The 21,753-nt window shown below is 46.4% G+C and overlaps 1 protein-coding gene across 1 annotated transcript in view; it reads right to left on the bottom strand.

The window, feature by feature from the left end:
- LOC138491168 (solute carrier family 12 member 9-like) overlaps positions 1 to 21,753 on the bottom strand; it is a 1,232,896-nt gene that overhangs the window by 291,818 nt on the left and 919,325 nt on the right. Inside the window, exon 9 of the mRNA XM_069617543.1 lies at positions 17,525 to 17,649. Within this exon, the coding sequence (XP_069473644.1) occupies positions 17,525 to 17,649 (125 nt within the window). The remainder of the gene's footprint in view (positions 1 to 17,524; positions 17,650 to 21,753) is intronic.

The raw sequence follows: 21,753 nt of genomic DNA, 5'->3' as shown, positions 1-21,753 counted from the left end.
GTATGTGCCATTACAGAAGGGGTCAAGCCATTCGCAAATTACTTTTGGTGCTGCCACCAAAATGTGCAGTTCAATATCAATTGCTAGGCTGTGTTCCATCTGCACTGGAACACAAGTAACCACATGCATTTGTAGACCCTGTGGTCTAGCAGTTTGCGACGGGCTTCTGATATTAGTGACAGGGCCAAATCTGATATGCAAACAATGGTATGGAAGGCTGGCCAGAGCAATGACAGTGGTTCTAATTGATTCAGAGACATTTTACCTGTTAGGTGCAACCAGAACACATGCTGTGAAACACAGATAGGATTGCAATACAATGTGAGGAGAAACGCACACCCTATGGGGGTGTCTGGTCAGTTACCCACCTAATGACTAGCCATGGCTATGTTAATGCCTCATCACCAAAACCCAACCTTTCTAGAACTTTTCAGCAAGCTCTATCACAAACTAACACCAAATGTGTTGCTGTATAGGGCCTGCCAGTGTTATATCTAAGCATTCTTTTGAGTGTTTAATTACTTAATTGCCTCTGTAAATGAACTCCTGGTTCTCTTAATGCGTGTCTTCAGCCAGTTGATTTTCAATATATTTGTCAATACCTCAATAAACACTAAAGTCCTGTCTTAAACAAGCAATCACATTCCATCAGTTTTTGCTTGTGCATAAGTATTAGCCGACATTTGCCAGGCAATGCAATCATATGCCCAGTTACTGGCACCATTTTCCAGCTGTTGCCATTTATGGCCATTTGGTACCCGCATGTGGTACCCTTATGGCAGTGCCTGGCAAATGCCTATCCATGCCTAATCAAAATCCCAAGCTGTTGGCTTTGCCAATGCATGTTGGCTTCCGTTTGTCTCCCTAAGTGAATGTGTATATGCCCAGATGTGGGTGTCTTGCTTGCTATGCCTAGGGAATCAAGCTGCACCTCACTGTGCTGGTCCAACAAGGCCCTACCTGAAAATGATAAGGCTAGGTTGGCAAGTATTGACCAGTTTCAGATTTTCTCATGCATACTTACCAGTGGGGCTGCGAATTAAATAGAATGTATCTTTGTTTGGAAGCCTAGTCTATTCTGCCAGAACGTTTCGTGGTTCAAACTGATAGGTACTGACTTGATAACCTCATTCTGTAATCTGTTTGAGTAACTTTACAGAATTTGCATGCAAACAGAATATGTAATGCTTGTTGTGAGATTTGTTTGGAAAGCATGATGTAAATCCTGGGTGCTAGGTGTTTATGCAGTGCCAGAAATGAAACATGAACACCCATAAAATAACAAAAGAAGAGCGTTTTCTATAATGTTGCGGGCAAAGTATAAAAGGTGCACATCTTTTATAACTAAAAAGCAGTATTTCAATATTTTCTAAATAGTGCCATCAGAGGTGAATTTAACATCTGGACAAGGTTAAAATGCCAATGCCCCCCACCCCCTGTTCTACCCTCTCCCCTTAAATGCAAATAGCATGGCTGAACAGGCCCTACCATTGAGATTGTTTCTTTTTAACGTGCCTCAGAGGCAGATTATTTACATCAGGAAGTGCTATGATATGCTGATGATACTGTGCCTTTTCCCTTTATTAGATAACCACTCCAAAGACACTGAGGTCATTAATGCCACATACAGCTAAAATCCAGCTGATGCTGTATAATGGCCTAGCCCTGAATAACTCAAAAACTGAGAATATTATCCTGGGCACCGGCCCCAAGTGGCGCCAGCTTGATCAGTCCTATTGATTCTTTCAAATTGTAGACAGTCTGCTCCCCACTTTGAAAAAAGTAAAAACCTTGGGGATCACTATTGACCAGTAGTTCTCAATGAGGTCCCATATCAGTGGCCTAGTGTCTAACTCAACATACTACATTACACTTTTGGCACAAATCGGACCATTCCTTGAGGCCTCCAGTTGTGCCACCCTCACCCTATCCAGGGGAATCATTGGGAGCCGCCCAGACTTCTGTGCCAGCAGTCTACTTGGGGTAGGCAAAGGAGAATTCAATTGTCTGCAAGTTGTGCAGAACAACGCAGTGAGGGTCGTTATTGGTATACGTAAGACAGATCATATTTCAACAGCACGCAGAGCATTACATTGGCTCCCCATTAGAAAGAGAATCAAGTTTCATACCCTTTGCATTGCACATGCTTGCATGTATGGTCTAAGCCCTTCTTATATGGCAGCACATTTGAAGTGGCTATCTAACAGGCATAATCTAAGATCCAATAACACTGGGTTGCTTTTCACCCCGAAGGCCAAGCTGGTATAGGTGCAAAATGGATGCTTCCCAGCCGCAATTCCTCACTTGTGGAATACTCTTCTGCCTGATTTGAGGCTGTGCGCCAGTCTTCCCAGGTTCAAACGTGTCCTGAACACCTTTCTTTTCAAGTACATTGATCCTTGGCCTCCACTAGTTTCCCTCAGGTTTCTCCTGAGGCCTCTCTGAGCTCTGTTTTTATTGTATGTAATGTCAGCGCTCTTATGCCTCCGGGGCCACTGTCCTAGCGCTTTAGAAATAAATGAAAGATGAAAAAAGATAAAAAGGCAGGGACCATTGCTGTGGCACATTAAACAAAAAAAATTATATAGGGTTTTAAGAAGCTGTTTGGGTGATTAGTAATTAAGGGGATACAGAACAAGCGGTGTGAAACAATAACCTTGTTATTTCATTTCACTTTGTGGCTGTATCAGACTTTTTGTAAGTTCTCATTAATTGCTATGCTGGAGCTTATAGGATTCCATTCAGGATGGGGAAAATAAAGCTACAGTTATAGGGGATTATTTTCCAGGTCAAGCGGAGTGGAGGAAGTGGCACTAAATGCATTTAGCTCCACTTTTTATAAGCTGTAGGATTTTGTATGATTTGATAGGCGAAGTTGGAGAGCAGATCAAACTTAACAAGTTCCCCCTGCCAAATCCGATTGGTATTCCACCAGCATATATTTTTATGTTGGCAGAAAACCAATGGATTCCTATGGGATATGCCTAACTTTTACACCAGGCAAAAGTGGACAGAGTCAAAAGGAATCCATTGTGGACGGCTCCCACAATCGTTAATTGTGGAAGTGATTTACACTTTTCCAGACACGTAGTGGTAAAGTAAAGAGCAAAGGCCATTTTCGCCTGTGTTTTACTCTTTACTTTTCCAGTACTTGGTGGAAACAATTAAAATTAATGAATGGCCCCTTTTGCAAAAAAGTGCAAACAGGAGAATTCTGCTCTATGCAGTTTATAATTCAAAACAAAATGCCCCTCTTAATCTTTTCATCAACATGTTTCTAAAATGATGAATACATTGTCAGGTTGTTTTATCATGTGACTTGCGCATTTTTAAAGTAATCTGTATATAATTGAGCATTATTTTAGGTATTCAAAGCTAAAATTCAACATATATTTGTACCAACTTGAGCTCAGAAGATGTGTAGTATCTAATTTTCAGGCTAGTCTGAAATTATGGCTTTACCACTTAACCAAAGTGTGTGATCCTGAGCATTTTATGTTTCACTATGCCTTGCTTGTTAAAATGAGGTGCCCCTAGAAGTGATTCAGTTTGACCTTACTTTCAAAATATCCGGCCCACATTTATAGAACAAATTTGTATCATTCAATACCAAATCATGCAAAGAGACATCATGGACAATTGCATATTATAAGCAGTGTATAAACAGTATGTACCAGACAATGATGTACAGGGCCATGGCAGGGGGGCAAGGCCCTCTCCTTCATGCCACGCCCCACCAGGAGCAATACCAGGATGTCGGAAACCCCTCAACCAGCACAGTCTGCCTCCTAATGCAGCCCTAGCACTGTCTTGCACTCTCAACTCAATTAAAATGTTTGAAAAAATGCAACAAAATCTAACGTTTTGTGTTTAAAATGTAATAATTTTGGACATGAACCATTGATGGGAAACATTCAGAATGGGACTACTGTAGGGGATCAGTTGGAAAGGAGGGGGGGGGGGTTTGCGGACTGGGTGGGTGAAGGGATGATTGTATACATGTGTATCCTATTGGAGGATATGTTTTTGTGCTCTAAATATTGTTAAGATCAACAAGGCTACCTGTATTGATTGGGCATGGTATGTTCTGTTCTTGAAAATAAAAATTAGTTTGAAAAAAATGTAATTTTGTAAGAAATAAAATCTCCTATTCCTTGCTTCAGTATTCTGGGGTTTATGGGGGTATATCTTTAACATCAAGATGGAAGGAGCACAAGCATCTCCTCCGGGGTCTGCTGGGAGTAGCCACAGTGCTCAGGAAGGTTTTGTTGGGCAGACACCATCTGAGATGGTACAAAGACTGGGGGCCTCACTGCTCAGCCTCTCAGAGGAAGATGAGGAGGCATCACCCTAAATTCTCCCAAGCCAGGCCAGGAAAGGTGTGCTGGGCGCTATTGTGAATAGGTGGAAGGGTAGGTAAATGGGAACGGTGGTTAGGCAGCTGTACGGAGGTGTCTGGACCGTGAAAGGTGAAGGAGGATCAGATATAACGGAAAGGGGAGAGCAGATGGGAAGGGAAGATCGGTAGATTGAAGTTGCAACACTATTTGCCTTGCTTCTCTTTTGCTGTCTATTGTTTTTTATAGAGCAGTGCAAATGGGAAATCTGGATTCACGCCAGCACTTTGATTAGGGTACTCCTAGACCTAGACCCACACCCAATGAAATGTAGGCCCCCCTGGTCAGAACCCTGGCCCACCCAGATGAAAATTCCTGGAGCCGGGCCTGGTGTCCCCTATGTCATCTCAGTGCCCAAAGTATATTTAAAGGTGATAACCCAAATCCCCTTTTCTGCACAACAGCTCTGCCAGCCTTGTTTCACGCATCCTGACGCACGTGTGCCTTCGGTCTCTCCATCGCCACACCACAACTCCATCCGCCACTCTACCCGAACTATTTACCTCGCCCCTGCTGATACGATATGATAGGTTATTTATAACGTGCCTAACACCCAGAGGTTTCTAAGCGCGGACTCGGGGATCGAGCCTGTGGTGCTCTGTGTCGTCTTGCTTCCAAGGGGAGTACGTTGCCCCCGAGCTATCCTCCCGAGAAGGACAACATCTTCATGCCGGCAGCACCGACTACTTCAGCAGTCCGTATTTGCAGGTCCATATTTGGACCTGGTCGGAGGTTGATGCGCACTGGCAGCAAGGTTTCATGATGTAAAATGTACAGCCTCATTTTAAATGGGCCGGCGTGTTAAACAGAAGTGGAAAAGTGAGGCGTTTTCCTTTACTGTTTACTGTGTCCCCAAAGTTTGAAGCAGTGACGAGGAGAAGCACAGAAAGACGGTAAGATCTCTGCGGTGCGCTCCACTCTAGTCGCGCCAGTTCACCTCGTGGCGAGGTTTCCATGCAGACGTATAATGAATGGATTCATATGGGATCCGCCTCGGGTCTGCACCTGGTCAAAACTAGGCGGATTCCATAGCAACCATTGGTAAACAACATCTGCAAGCGTACTTGCACGCGGCATTTACTTTTTCACAAGAAGGAGGGTAAAAGCAAACAGTGAAAGTGGGTTTCACTTGCTTTTACTCTTTCCTTCTCCCCTCCACTTGAAGGTTTAAGACGGCATGCAAGGGAGCCTGCAGCGCGTAAATGTGAATGTTGGTGGTTCCTGCGTGCAATTTAGATTTGGAATAAAATGACCCTGATGTGCTCCAGCTAGTTCTATGGTGTCTAGGTGGGCCTCTCATTTGAATGTTAGCAAAGTTTAACCCTGCCCCCCCTTGTAGTATTTTTAATGAACTTGGTAGCACCCAAACTGAAGGACAGAGGTTTGCCACCTCAGCAAGTTGAGGAATCGCTATAACAGGTGATTTTTTGTTGGATTCTTATAGCAAACCTGTGGTGGCCACCTTGATGAATCTTATTTTTACATTGACACCTTTCTGCCACAGATTCCTCATCTTGCGAAAGAGCTCCAGCCTTAATCGGGATACGGAAATCTGTGAAGAGCCATCAGGGGTGTAGGTGTGTGACCGCATGGCGGCCTCTGTCACAAAGGGGTGTGGTCTACTTTGAAGATGTGGTACGGTTGAGCAAATGCAGTTTAGTTACGGTAACCGGATGCCCCAGTTTTTCCAGGACTGTTCTGGTATTGTTTGCCCCTTGGTCCCAGCGTCCTTAGAGTGTTTCCAGTTTTAAAACCCTGTCCCGGGATTGGAGGGACGGGTGGCTACGGTCCCATTTTTTGCAGAGAAAGGATGAACAAATCCCGAAATCAGGCCCGGCCCCCCGCCCCTGCTTGCTTTTCACATCCCCATTTCCTCCCCCTTCAACCCTGTGCTCTTTCCTCCAAAGAAAGTTCTGTGACTCCTGAACACCCGCCCCCCCACCCGTACTTTGGCCGTAACAGGCCACAGCCATAAAAGCAGGAAAGCAGTTTAATCTGAGTCCTTTTTGTGTTTTAGTTCTTCTTTTGTGTTTAAGTGAGCTAAAAGTGTAGTCTCGCTTCTAGGTTTATCGCCCTGTTTTTGTTTTAAATCTGGTCACCCTAAGTTTGGTAGAAACCAGTGGGTATGCTTTAGTAGAAAATATGTGTTCCAGAACTCCGGTATTCAGCAGAAAGTATACATCCTGGCCTATTTCCTTGACCAGACTCTGTGATCCTGGGAAAAATCCCTTATCCTCAAGGGACTCATTTCCGTCCTCTGCCTAAATTGGGAGCGCTTAGAAACTGGCCATCACATTATGAGGCACTATACAGAAATGTCTCGGCTATCCACCATTTGTCGGCTGCAGAGTCCCCAGCATGACCGATGATACGATCTTCCAGCATTAACAAATGCGACTTCCCTGAGACTGGCTCCCTCCCCTTCCCTCCTTCCCTTTCTCGCTCCTTGGCCCTCCCTCTCGTTCGCATCGCCCCACTCCATTTAATTACAGTCTAATGTAAACCGGGCCACAAAGAAATCCTGGCACCTTGCCTTGAGGAAAGTTCCATAAATTTCATGTCAATGGCATCTTGGGCACTTCCATTTGTTACTGGCATAGAGAGAAGGACATCCTTGAAGGTCGTCGTCTCTGGAATGTACGCAGTGCACTCACTCAAGCCGCGGTCGCACAGAGGCTCGGCTGGACCCTGCAGGTAGATTCTTTTCCAAGGACCCAACATTAAGCCCGCTGGTCAATCGTCTAAAGGCTGTTTCCTGGTTGGACCAGTTCCTGGTTCTTTGCCACATACAGGAGCATCCACTCCTTGCATTTACACCACTGCGTGCCCTTATTGTCCCCTTTTTGTGGTAGTTGGTAATCGTTTGGCCAGAGGGAGTTTCGTAGGGTGACCGGTCCATTTTATGCCTCACTGGCACCATTAGTTCACTCCTGGTCCTTCGTTTGGCAACTCACCAGTATGGCATGCACGCCTGTGCATGCGTGTTCCATCTCTGGGTTCTGCTGAGCGTGTCCAGACTACTGCGGCAGAACAGATCCCCCGTCATTTACTGGCTGACTTCGAGAGAAGGCCACAAATCCACTGGATTCCTTTTGAAGTCAAATGCATATGTGAATGAAGAACTCCAGCATCAAAGCAATAGTCCACCAATGTGCTAAACCACCATAGAATCAGGAGACAGCAGCTCTGCATCTCTATGGCAATGCCTTTCTACCTCAATGTCCTGCAGAGTTGCAATCATTGCATAAAACCGAGGGAACTAACAGGGCGGCCATCTTGGACTCACATACCTGTTCACTCACCAGCTATTTGTGGGTGACAGCCACCATAGACTCAGGAGACTCACCCGCCAATCCCCTTGCCGCCTACAGACGTCAACGGAGCTCTCACCCGCAAAAACAAAATCCTCATTTTTTACCCACCTTGCCAACTCAAATGGTTGACAGGTATGGACCTACGCATTCCGAAAGCGAGGTAATGCTGCAATGCAACCAGGGACTCAGAAATCGCTTTGAAACCAAAGAGGAATATATGGGCGGGAACGGGCTAATCCATTCTGAAAACAGGGGGGTACAGTCAGACACATGTGGGATAAATCAGAGAACCGAGACGGGGTGCCCTTTGACTTCCTGAAACAAAACTTCTTAACGGCTGAACTTCTTTCATATTCGGTACAGGAACAAGTTTGAGACATGCACTATGGGAAAAATGATCTTGCTTGAGTGCCATGTTGGAAGAGCCAACAGCTGGCTCACAGCACACAACATGCCTGTCCCCAGCTCTCTCATGGGTTGCAAATCTCCCTCCGGCTGCAAGGATCAGTCAGACAGAGGCTCAGAGGGACTGTTTGGAATGAGCAGTGCTGGAAATGGAGAAAAAAAGTCCCTCTGGAAACGCCGCCCTCTCTCCCCGCTTTGTGCGGCAAATGCACTATGTGGGCAGGGCTGCTAGGCGAAGCCCCAGCCTAGGTCGATCAGCAGCCTATCTCTTCAAGGAATCCAACCCTGGCAATCTGCATACAAACAAAGAGCATTTTGGGAACCTAAGAATTAAAACCTTTTGGGCAATGCTGCAGTGCCTCACAAAGCGAGGCAGGGTAACTGCTGTTACCATCAGCAGGCCTGGAGGGGGGCAGCACGTCCTCTCCCCCTCTTCTCCCCTCCTCCCGCTCTTAGTCATAGAGACACACAGTCTGTCCTGCACAAAGCTGAGGAAGGGTGAGGTGTGAGCAATCACCTCACCCTTCCTTCATGCAACTAGGTGCTAAGCACCGAAGGACACCAACAGGCAGGCGGGGATCAGGTTCAAAGTCCTGCCCCCCGAGGGGCCAGATAGTCGGCTGTCCGGCCGGGGGCTGACACTTAACAGCCCCCACTACTATACACATCAAAGACCCAGGGATCTTATAAATACAGAGCGGCATGCTCTGAGAAAACACAATCAGTTGGTGGACCCTGAACGGGGACCCAAACACACAGGAGGTGCACTGTTTACTCAGTGCCTTCCAAACCTTTGGTAATTTGCCTTTTAAAAGTTTGCTGCATTTCGCCGCGTCTTTTTCCTTTTTGAACATTGACCTGTTCAACTCACCGAGAGCGAGCGGCGAACAATTTTGTTTACAAAAACAAAGTCTCCTGGGAAGAATTGCGGAGAAGCGGCAGGAACAATTACCTAAGCAGAGCTGAGAAAACCCTGCAGCACGGCTCGGCGTAGGTGGCGGCGTTTTCAAGCACACGTCTTTCTTTTACAAGGTAAGCTGCCACGCCGGGTCCCGTCGAGCAGATTAGAACTTTGTTTTTCTACGTGAGTAGGTCAAAATAAACATCCGCAGTCAGCCGCTCCCCAGGCAGGACGCTGGACACGTGCTGCCCGGCCAGGCTTATGCAAGCACAAGAGCTAAAGGAGAGATTGTCCCGGGAAATCGAAAAATTCCAGCTAAGAAGCGTCAGAAATAGCCCCAGGGAGGGCCTTCTTGTATTACTAGTTAACAGGCAATCTGGGTGCAATATTATGACATCTTTAGACACTTTCCCAACACGGGAAACAACATTTTGCATAGAGGGGTGAAGCATTTGCAACACTATAAAGAGTGCTCAAGTGGCACAGTGAGTAGTGCGCACATTATTGACATCCATACAGAAACAGCTAAACGCAGTTTCGAATCCCGGGGCCAAATTCAGCCTTTCTTCCTTTGAGGTCGATAAATGAGCACCACACGCCGGGGGCAATATTAAGCAGCACTCAGATACCTGAATTTTCGTAGCGCGATACAAGTGCAAAATTATTGTTATAAAGCAACTATTGCAGACAAACAAGAGAAGGAAGGTCAATATTTTTAGAACAGTGCAGAATTGGCTTCACAGAAAGAAGCACGCACTAAACATTTCTTTCTATCAAAACAGGTAAAAAAGGAGACATGGGTCCCAATCGAAAATCACGGGATACCAGCACAACAGCGCAAAAACCCAAGTCCCCACACATTTTAGCAGCCATAGAAGCAGCAGAGCAATACAGTTGGCCTTGGGTAAGAGAGAATATTTACGGCCTACCAAGGGATGGGATAACCATGCCACCCACCCAAGGCGACGTCACTACACCCGCAAAGAGACAGAAAGTGACGGATGGCCCCGAAAAATGTAATAAAAAGCTGGCAAAATTGTGCGAGAGCATGTCTGAAATGCAAAAGTTATAAAGGGAAATGAGGGAGAAGCAATTACCGCAAACAGGGGAACAAGGGGCAGCAAACCTCAACATACCTTTAGAACCTAACATATCAATGACCCCCCCTGCACCAGCAACAATCCAAACTATCCCATCTCCAGACACAGCACAGACACGAGTACCAGCTGCACCAACGACTGCCCCCACAGCTGCTCCAACAGCAATCACGGCAGGCCCAACAGGGGCTCTGAAGGCATAGTCAACTCCCAATACAGTTACAGTAGGGCAAACGGGGCAGAACAACACCAATCCAACAGACATAGCAACAATTTGCAATGCCCAAATAGAACTAAAAATGAAATCTTTCCAGACTGAAATACTGAACAGATATAAAAGATGCCTTATGGGTCAAAGAATTCATAGAAATCTTTTCTTTAATAGAAGCCCAGCGCAAAGGAAAAGATGCTTTTAGAGACCCTAAAAAGATAGAGGAGAAAGCCATAGCCAGAAACGCCCAGGTAGAACAGAACTGGGACAACTGGCTCCAAGCCTTCGCCATTTTAGCAACAATCTATGAGGAAAGATTCCCACACGATGGGAGAAAAATATGGGCCTACATGAATAAAATAAGAGAGGTGAAAGTCGCACAGAAGGGGAAGACCTGGCTAGCATATGACATCAGATTTAGGAGAAGCATGTCAGAGAGGCCAGCCATAGAATGGGACGAGGTCCAAAATGATTTGTACACATTAAATGCGGAACACCCACAGAGGAAGAGGCCTCCCCGACCCCCTCCAAAAATACCAAAAACACAGGTCCCAGAAATAACGATAATGAAAAGCATAAAAAGGGAGAAGAGCCTTTTCAGAAGAATCAGCCATGGGCGGCTAAGTCCAATACCCAAAAGCAAAACAAAAACCATGGTTCAAAAGCCAATACTCCATGCAGGAATTTTGGAAAAAAACAATGTTCTTGGGGGAAGGAATGCTGGTACAAACACACTTGCACAAACTGCAAAGGTGACCACGCAGCAAGCAACTGCACCAGATTGCCAGCCAAAAACCCAAAAAACTAGTGCTAACCACGCTGTTTCAACCACAGTTTTGGCCCCAGGTAGTACACCAATTAACCCATACAACTTTAGAGATGCGCTATTGAACTACCCAGACAGAGAAACCAGCGAAAATATTTGACAGGTTTTCTCCAAAGGTTTTATTATACCATTTCAGGGCTCAGGGTCACAGAACATGCCACTGAACCTAAAATCTGCCAGGAACAACCCCCAAATAGTGGAAAGCAAAATCAGGAAAGAGCTGCCTTTAGGCAGGATCGCTGGTCCCTGGGACCATATGCCCCTCAAAGAGTACATAATATCACCGCTGGGACTGGTCCGTAAAAAAGAGCCAGGAAAAATGAGACTAATCCACCATTTATCCTACCCCAACGGCCTATCCCTAAACGACGGCATTCCGCACACGGAATCTGCGGTATCCAACACACTTCCAAGAGGCGGTAAGACTCATCCAGGAATGCGGCAGGAATGCCCTGATGGCCAAACTAGACATTGAATCTGCTTTCAGATTATTGCCAGTCCACCCAGACTCCCAGCAACGGTGAGGTTTCACTTTTAACAACAAATTCTCTGTAGACAGATGCCTTCCAATGGGGTGTGCAGTGTCCTGCGCCCTATTTGAGCAGTTCAGCTCCTTTTTTCAATGGGCCTTTCAAAAACAGAGACCAGGGAGCAAAGTAGTTCACTACCTAGATGATGTTATGGTCATAGGCCCAGTAAACTCAGAGGAATGCAACAGGGCACTGGCGAAGCTAGAAGGAATGGCCGCACACTGGGGCATACCTTTAGAAAAAGAAAAAACGACCAAACCAGCCACCAACATAATTTTCCTGGGCATTGAAATTGACTCTGCACAAAGACTATGCAAGATACCGAATACAAAAATCGCAGAACTCTTAGAGAAGACACAAGCCCTGATAACTTAAGACAAGGGCACAGTCAAAGAAATTCAGTCTTTAGCAGGCAGTCTCAATTTCGCTGCCAGAATAATTCTTCAAGGGAGGATATTTTCCAGAAGCCTGGAACTGAAAATCAAATCATTTTCCAAACCCCACCTACACATTCGACTAGGCACAGAGGTGAAACAAGATCTGGAAGTTTGGGAGAATTTCCTTAAAAATTTCAACGGGACCTCGCTGTGGCGAACACCTGTGAATACATGGACAAAAAGAGTCCTTTTCACCGATGCAGCCGGAAGCAAGGGGTTTGGAGCCATACTAGACACAGAGTGGGTGGCAGGACACTGGCCCGACTCATAGCAACAGGCAGGGTGGACAAAAAACATCACCCTCCTAGAAATATTTCCCATCTGGCTAACATTACACATCTGGGGCAGGCATCTCGCTAACACGGAACTCTGGGTATGGTGCGAAAACATGGCAGTAGTAGGCTCCATCAACAGAAGGTCTACCAAATGCCCCTTAGTACTAAAAGTCCTACGAGCCATCACAGCAGTCACTCTCCAAGAAAACATTGTGATCAAAGCTAAGCACATTGCTGGGGCAGATAATAACATTGCAGGTGCTTTATCTCGCTTCCAGTGGCCAAGATTCCGTGAGCTAGCGCTGCACGCCCAGGAACAGATGACGCCAGTACCAGCGGAATGCTGGGAAATAATGGGAAATCAAAAATAACAGCATCAACGCCAGCGCCAGAGAGCCCAGGCCGGGATGCACAACATGACCAGGCACCTCAAATACGGGTGCCAAAAATATAACGGCATCAACGCCAGTGCCAGAGAACCAAGGCCGGGATGTCCAACGAGAACCAGACACCTCAAAGACGGGTGTCAACACCACCCTAAGTTTCCTCACGGAGATGGCAGGGAAAGCGCTGGCAATCACCACCGCAGCGCAATACAGAAAGTGCTTACAAACAGTTTTTAAAGCCACAGGCATAAAACACGTAGAGTTAATAATGATTAAAGACATAGAAACATTTTTAAAATGGGCACATGAACAGGGCTTTAAGAGGGACTGGGCTAAAAGACATTTAGTCGCAATCTCTTACTTTCCTAAAATACAGGGTGATTCAGACCCCACACAAAGTCCCCTCATTACTGATGCATTAAAAGGGTGGGGCAGAATAGAGGACCCACCCGCCGCCCCCTTGATTTCTGCAAACTGGTTCAAATTGCAAACCAGCTGGAGGCCATATGTTGGCATCCATATGAGATCTTACTGTTCAGAACAGCCTTTTTCTTGGCATACTTCGGGGCTTTTCGAGTGGGTGAACTTATTGCTTCCAGCACCAAGGCCAGCAACGGCCTGGGCGTCATGGAAGTCAGGGTCAGACAGGAGAGCATCAGCATAGAAGTACAACAATCGAAAACTGGGGCAAAAAGAACCATCAATATTTGTTGTATTGATGAAGTAGTAAACTGCCCGGTATGTATCACCAATCTTTACTATGCGCAAAGACCCAAGGTTGGGGGGAGGTTTTTGATCCACAAGGATGCGTTGGCACTAAGCCGCTACCAATTTAAAGGGGCGCTGATGAAAGCAATCAACAATCCAGGATGTGACCCCAAGGGTTTCGGCACCCATTCCTTCAGAATAGGTGCCGCCACCTCAGCATGTCAGGGAGGTTTAGCCCCCCAACATCTGAAAAACATAGGGGGTTGGAAATCAGATTGCTACAAAAGATACATTAGACCGCAAATAATATAGCCAGCCACCCTCACCCTTTCTTTCTCCCTCCCTTCATACAGAAACACCAGGCGAAGGGAGAAGGGCGCTTCAATCAGCCTGGATAGTCGGCCACTCTTTTATCTTCAGGACAGGCCGATGGGCAGAGGAGACCTAGGAAAGGCCACCATTCACGAACACCATTTCATCATGGTGGGGCTACAGAGGCCTGTGATGGGCAGACATCCATGAAACATTAGCAGAACTGTTCGCATACAGGGATCCCCCAGAATTCCTGATCATCCACTCAGGGGGCAATGACCTTGTATCAGTGGGGAGGAGGCAGTTACTCGAGGACATGTGCGACTCCCTTGCAGGCATCGCACACAATTGGAAAGGAACGGAAATATATTTCTCAGCCATCCTGCCTAGAAAGTAATGGCAAGGGGCAAATTGCTACAAATCTGTAGACATTTCCAGACGAAAAATCTACAGGGGGCTAGAAATATTCTGCACAGCAAGAGGACTGGGCTTCATAAAGCACCCAGCCATTACACTGGGTGATTCGGACCTTTTTCACAAAGACGGCATTCACTTATCTATCAAGGGCATGGAACATTTCTTTCGAGAAATTACAGCAACTCTAGCCTCTAGGGGCTGTAAATGGGAGATACTTTTGGGGGAACGCGGTCAGCCGTCAACCTGCCCACGTGTGGCGGCACGGGCCAGAGGGGGTAACCCCAAGACCCGGTGCCCAAAAGTATTGTTTATTATGCTAAACTAAACTATTATCTTATGATATGTGTTTATTGTTATTGGCATAACCATATATGTACAATAAAAACCTACGGCCTTTTATTGCCAACACTTGACAAACAATGTGTGAGCCAAATTATTTCTGGGTAAGGGTATGGTTTCGGCAAAGTATAATGATACATGCATATGGGTTCAGCATTTATGGGCAATGCTGCAGTGCCTCACAAAGCGAGGCAGGGTAACTGCTGTTACCATCAGCAGGCCTGGAGAGGGGCAGCACGTCCTCTCCCCCTCTCTGCTCCTCTCCTCCCCCTCCTAGTCAAAGAGACACGCAGTCTGTCCTGCGCAAAGCTGAGGAAGGGTGAGGTGTGAGCAATCACCTCACCCTTCCTTCACGCAACTAGGTGCTAAGCACCTAAGGAAACCAACAGCCAGGCAGGGATCAGGTTCAAAGACCTGCCCCTCAGGGGGGCCAGATAGTCGGCTACCCGGCCGGGGGCTGACACTTAACAGCCTCCACTACTATACACATCAAAGACCCAGGGCTCCCCTGGGTCTTATAAATACAGAGCGGCATGCTCTGAGAAAACACAATCAGTTTGTGGACCCTGAACGGGGACCCAAACGCACAGGAGGTGCACTGTCTACTCAGTGCCTTCCAAACCTTTGCTTCTTTACCACAAAACCATCCCACCCTACAAATAAGGGAGAAAAACAAAGGAAAAGAAGTACAGGGCACTGTGCGGTGCCCACAACAAGTCGTGGGACATAAGAAGGCGAGCACGGGCCAGAGGGGGTAACCCCAAGACCCAGTGCCCAAAAGTATTTTTTATAATCTTATGATATGTGATTATTGTTATTGGCATAACCATATCTGTACAATAAAAACCTACGGCCTTTTATTGCCAACACTTGACAATGTGTGAACCAATTTATTTCTGGGTAAGGGTATGGTTTCGGCAAAGTGTAATGATGCATGCCTATGGGTTCAGCATTTATACATTTGAAATATGTCTGTGATAGTGATTCAGCAAAAAAAAAAACTTTCGAGTGAGTAATGCAAGTTGGGCTCTCTGTTCTTTTCATTTGTCTGAAAACTCAACCTAACAGAGAAATGTCTGTAAATCACAAGACTTATATGGCCATATGCATGGGATGTGAGGCATGGGCTGTTTCTGTACAGAGCTCTTAAGTTAAACATTCAGGGCCTGATTCACAGAGCGTTTATTGTAAAATGCGCATGTGAATCAGGCCCTCAGTCTCACTTGTGCGAGTTAACTGAAGCCCGCCTGTGGGAGAAAGCTGGTGGAGCATATTTGGGGTTGGCTGGGGTTGGCTGGGCTATCCAAGTGTTTGAGGCTTCAGGGTGGAGCATTCTGGCAAGGCAAGTTTTGCCAGAGCGCTCTTGTACCGATTCATGCTCTGCCCTGGGAATGAGCTATATGATGATGATGATGGTATAAAAATCAAAAATAAAGGGCCAGAGATTAGTGGGGCTTTGCAGCCCTTGCTTCAAACCCTGTGCCGCTGCACAATGGAGACAGAGCTGTTAGGATGAGGACAGTGGCAGGTGGTGAAGTTTTGCACTGGAGGAGCATAACTGTATGCACCTAAAATACGTGTGTGGCAAGGGAGCCCAAATCAAACAAAGGGAAGTTTGAGGGGGGATTTGCCCCAAGAAAATGGTTCAAATAATGGGCTAAACTTGTGCATTTTATGGTAATGTTGTATGTTAGCACAGGCCATTTTCCAATTCATGTTCCTATGCAATTGCCCACAACATATGCCAGTATAAAAACATGTCATATTGGCATGCCCATATTTGTCCATGCTTGCTGCACCAATATGTGCCAGTCTTATGATATAAGTGCTCCCAGCCAGTCCAAAATTGCCATGTCACAGAAAGAAAGTATATACAAACTGGATATACCAAGATAGGTCAGTTTACCAAGTAATCACACTTATGTTTGATTTTATCCTTGATGCAAAGTGCAAAAATGCAAGGACACACAAAGAATATATAGCTAGATTGGAGCCATTAATGTAAGCCAGTCTAGCCACGTAACACTTAGCATGTTTGCTTTCGCCTTGATGTCAAGTAAAACGTAGAAAATGCAATGCCATAGTAAGAATGTAAATAAACACTGATACCACAGACCAAGCTAGCCATGTAATAACATCTATTTTTGCTTTACCCTTGATGCCAAGTAAAAAATGCAATGCCACATTAGGAAAGTATATGCAGTCTGACAGTAGTGCAAGTCTGCATATACTTTCTTAACGTGGAATGGTATTTCTTACTTGGCACCAAGGGTAAAGCAAATATAAGTGTTATTGGGTGACTGGACTGGCCCACATTATGTGTAGGCCAGTCTATCCACGTAATAACAGTTCTAATGTTTGCATTACCCTTGATACCAAGTAAAAAATGCCAGGCCACAGTAAAAACGTATATGTAGACTGGCGGCAGGTCTACCCAGGTAATAACACTAATCCTGTTTGAGTTACACTTAATGCACACTAACTTTGCACCAAGGGTACAGTAAAGAGAATTGTTATTACCTGGCTACAATAGCCTACATTCAATGTAGGCAAGTCAAGCCAGGTAATAAAGCGTATTGTGTTTGCTTCACTTCACCCTTGCTGCACAGTAACTGTGCATCAAGGGTAAAGAAAACATAAGTGTTTGGCCCAGAAAGCTATCCCATGGATTGGCCATTCAGGTATTGCTCTGTGGGCCAGTCCGAGCCTGCATCTATAACATAAACGAATTTTACAGCCGGTGGGGGGAGGTGGGATTACATGCTATCACCAGTAAGGTAGCTTCTGTGTGCCAGAGAAATAAACCAATTTCAGAAATGTAAGATGCAGGCTTTGTGTTTGTGTGTGAAACATTTCTGAACGTGGAGTAAAATATTGAGAAACAAGTAAGAACAAAGCTGTGCACCTTTGGGGTAAACCTTTTGTCATGCCAGCACTGGAGGGTTCCTTGAACTTTGTCTGTACAGTACCTGAAGTTGGGTGCTGAAGCCCATTCCAGGGCCAGGCAAGCGATGTCCACTGCCGCGTACACAAGCAGGAAGAAGATGGTCACGATGGCAGCAATGGTGTTCAGCTTCCCAGAAAACAGCACCAGCTGAGAGTACACAGCATAAAAGAGGAGAGGGGGTCAATATTAGCAGTCTTTATTGCCAGGCATACATATCTCAGAGTTTGTTTGTTTGTTTATTATTTGTACAGCGCGCCGCACCCTAAGGTATCTGGGCGCTTTTCAAGACAGCTTAGTATACATACATACGAGGAGGTATTAATACAGGTTGCAGTGAAAAAGGTAATAATCACAGTACATCAAAGAAAATAACATTAGAGTCAAGGTTTCTGGAACACAGTAAAACAGATGATCTCTATGTTAGGAAATATCAAACCAAATAATGCAGAGTACGCTTATCTACCTGCTAAAGGCATAACAGGACAAGACAGCACGAACAATGGGAGCGGCATAAGGCACCGTCATCAACGCAAGGAGGCCGATGAACGCCCACAGGTCTTTTGACCATTTCAGTAGCCAATGCCTAAACACATCCGATATATGTCCAAGGAGGCAGAACACAGACACGCAAAAGAGGCTTAATGCATGTTGTTTTCTGCCTGTTTGGTCCCCCCACCTCCCCTCAGGTGTGAGGTTATACAAACTTGTGTTTTGAAAATGCTTCTTGGCTGGCAACTTGATTTGTGCGATGAACAGTCACTTAAGCAGCAATAGCTTTTTCAGTGGACACAAGGTCCGCACAGCAAGCCCCACCCGGGGTAAGTCACCCCTTTTGTCCTGCACGTGTGCAGTGACACAAATGACCATCATTCCAGACTCAGCAACAGTGTTCTTCACTGCGAGCAGCAGATTGCTGGGTCCGTCGACCTTCCAGTTGCCATGGGATTTTGGATTGACCTTCCAGTTGACATGGGAATTTAGATTGACCTTTCACTTGTCATGGGATTTTGGATTGACCTTCCAGTTGCCATGGGACTTTGGATTGACCTTCCAGTTGCCATGGGACTTTGGATTGATCTTCCTGTTGCCATGGGATTTTGGATTGATCTTCCTGTATCCATGGGATTTTGGATTGACATTCCAGTTGCCATGGGACTTTGTATTGATCTTCCTGTTGCTATGGGATTTTGGATTGATCTTCCTGTTGCCGTGGGATTTTGGATTGACCTTCCAGTTGCCGTGCGATTTTGAATTGACTTTCCAGTTGCCATGAGATTTTGGATTGAATGTCCAGTTGCCATGGGACTTTGGATTGACCTTCCTGTTGCCATGGGATTTTGGATTGACCTCCCAGTTGCCATGGGATTTTGAATTGACCTTCCAGTTGGCATGGGATTTTGGATTGACCTCCCATTTGCCATGGGATTTTGGATTGACCTTCCAGTTGGCATGGGATTTTGGATTGACCTTCCTGTTGACATGGGATTTTGGATTGACATTCCAGTTGCCATGGGATTTTGGATTGACCTTCCAGTTGACATTGGATTTTGCATTGACCTTCCAGTTGCTATGGGATTTTGGATTGATCTTCCAGTTGCCATGGGATTTTGGATTGATTTTGGATTGACTTTCCAGTTGACAGGGGATTTTGGATTGACCTTCCAGTTTCCATGGTATTTTGGTTGCGAGTGATTTGGGATGTCATTTTTTGGCTGCTGAAGTGGTGCCATCAGCTGGTTTTACAGCAGCCTACTGCCACATCAGGGCTGGTATGATTCGTTCCACGCAGTTAGCCTGCACTAATACCAGACTCGAGACTGGGGGTGTTCCCTTCTTTTTTGTTGGATAAGTCCTGGATGGTTTGCTGAAGATTTGTTAATATGCACCCGACCCCGCCCACCTACTCCGATGTTATTCACCTGCACGCTATGTTCGGGCCCACAAGCGTGAGGACAATATTCTGTGCCAAGAGAACACAAAAAAGCCATCAAACCAGAACAGATTATTGCAAAGGTTTCAAGACTGGTTTACATCTCCTGTTCCAACCTTAGAGGGTAAACCCCTAACTTCCTGGGGAATTACCCTGTAGAGGTGCTGGGAGCAGAGTATGGGAGAAACTAACGAAGAATAGTAAAAGGGGGCAGAATCACATTTTTTCATTCACATTCTGCACAAAGAGGAACTTTTAACCCCACCGCCTGCTCCACTGCACCATAAAAAGTCGCTGAAAATCTCATGGCACCCTGGGGTGGAACTCGGGATCCCGCGCCACCACTTCAAGGTCACATTTGCTTAATTTAATTGTACCATTGACTCCTCTTTATGTAGCCTTGAATTGGAGCAGGTGCATTTGCCAATCCGATTGCGCCGCTGGGCTCTCCCTGGGCGGCAGTCAGAGAAGCGCAAGAGCAGTAATCAGAGCCGACGCCTGGTCGCGGGCCTCCCGCGGGCCTCTTTCCCGGTGATGTGACTTTCCAATACAGCCCAATGCTTCTTTATTATCTGCCTAGTCCTCGCCTGTCAGAGATGAAGCACTCTCTCAAAATGGAGGCCTGTCAAGAACATCAACTGAAAGGGCCCTCCTGCAAAATCCCCACACCCTGGAAACAAACGACTGGCCACGTCTGAGGGGGGTCTTAAAGGCTGGGGAGCACCTACACCGCAGGAGCTGCACAGGGGTCTGTTACACCCTTGGGAGGGAGGGAGGGTGACACTGGCCACCACTCTGACCTCAATAACCCTGAGCAGTTGTATTTCATCTTCTCTCTCCGAATCAAGCAGCTCATCAAAGATGCGTTTGAATGATAGGAGGAAAAAGACAGGTTGAAACCACTTCAACTCCCCACACAAGTGCTCAACAGTGCCTAGTTTCCTAAGTGGACAGGGCAGTGTTTTATGTGGCAAGGCGTTACTAGACCCTCAATACCAACAACATGGATGCTTCCGTGCAAGGCTAGGTCAAATTTGCTCGCCATGAAATAATGCAAGATGCAATCGTTGGCTCCATTAGTCCTCACCACACCCACTAACAGGCAGTGAGGACCAAGGGGTTGGTCCTGATCCTCCTTAACATTGAACACCATGTCTCCCGCTCGCCCTTTTCAGAGTCCAGGGCCTCTCCGTTGAGCATGTGGGTGAAACGTCAGTTCTTTCCACCCATTATGCATGCTGATAATAATTATAATAATAATTTAGCATGTATATAGCGCTACGAACCCTCAGGTATCGGAGCGCTGCTTATTATTACCCATGGTGTGTGTTGCATATTTATCAACCTCGGAGGGATGAAAGGCTGAGTTAGGCACTGCCAGGATTTGAACCTGCGTCAGCAGGCTCTGCACAGATGTCAAAGCAAGCGCTCTATTCGCTGTGCTATCAGACCGGCAGAATGTAACACACATTCTGATTGGCCCTCGCCGGGGCATTACCCAGCTGGGAATCCCTCGGTCGGCATTCAACTCCTTTGTTCCCGGCTGGGGGGCGTGGCAGCCCCTCAGCCAATGAGGAGGCTCAAATCAGGGACATCCCCGCTCCGAGCCTCCACACGACTGGAGGCCCCCATCATCTGGTCTGATAGCACAGTGAGTAGAGTGCTCGCTTTGACATCTGTGCAGAGCCTTCTGATGCAGGTTCGAATCCCGTCAAGGCCTAACTGTTTTTTTGTTGTTTTTTTCCTCCCCCTCACCATCCTCCCAACCCCACTTACCTTCTGATTTCTCCTCTTTCAGGAGCGAACGTGCGGCAAACACTTCTATTCCCAGCGCATCCGCTCCCGATGGCTGCCATGGAAAGGGAAAATGGACTCTGTTTTCCCATTCCCGGCGGCCATTTCGGTGGAATTTTTTTTTTCTGTTCTGAAACGCTGCAGCATCTCGGAACAGAAAAGAATGCTATTAGTACCCCGATCTTGCGGGCCGGGCTACTAATAGCAATATGCCCCTTGCCGCAGGGTCATTACCGAGTAATCGGGCTTCGTTCGGGCCTATAACTATGGGCTCCGGGGCATATTGCTGAAGTATAAAAGCCTATTAACATGCCATAACATAGCTTCAAAGCCACCTGTCATTGATGTCTTCCAACTGTGTGTATTAGTGTTATGCACATGGGATGAGTCGCCATGGACACAGAAAACAAACTCTCAGGCCCAGGCACAAGCATAAAAGACACTTGGCTTCATTACAAGTCCGGCAGTACGCGGGTACATACAGTGGTAAAGTGGCAGTTCATGGACGTCATTTCACCAAAATGCCA

The sequence above is a fragment of the Ambystoma mexicanum genome, chromosome 10, assembly GCF_040938575.1.
Source record: "Ambystoma mexicanum isolate Mex_15411 chromosome 10, UKY_AmexF1_1, whole genome shotgun sequence".
Lineage (NCBI taxonomy): Eukaryota > Metazoa > Chordata > Amphibia > Caudata > Ambystomatidae > Ambystoma > Ambystoma mexicanum.
The sequence above is the reverse complement of the archived record's forward strand: the minus strand, read 5'-3'. Positions and strand labels throughout refer to the sequence as shown.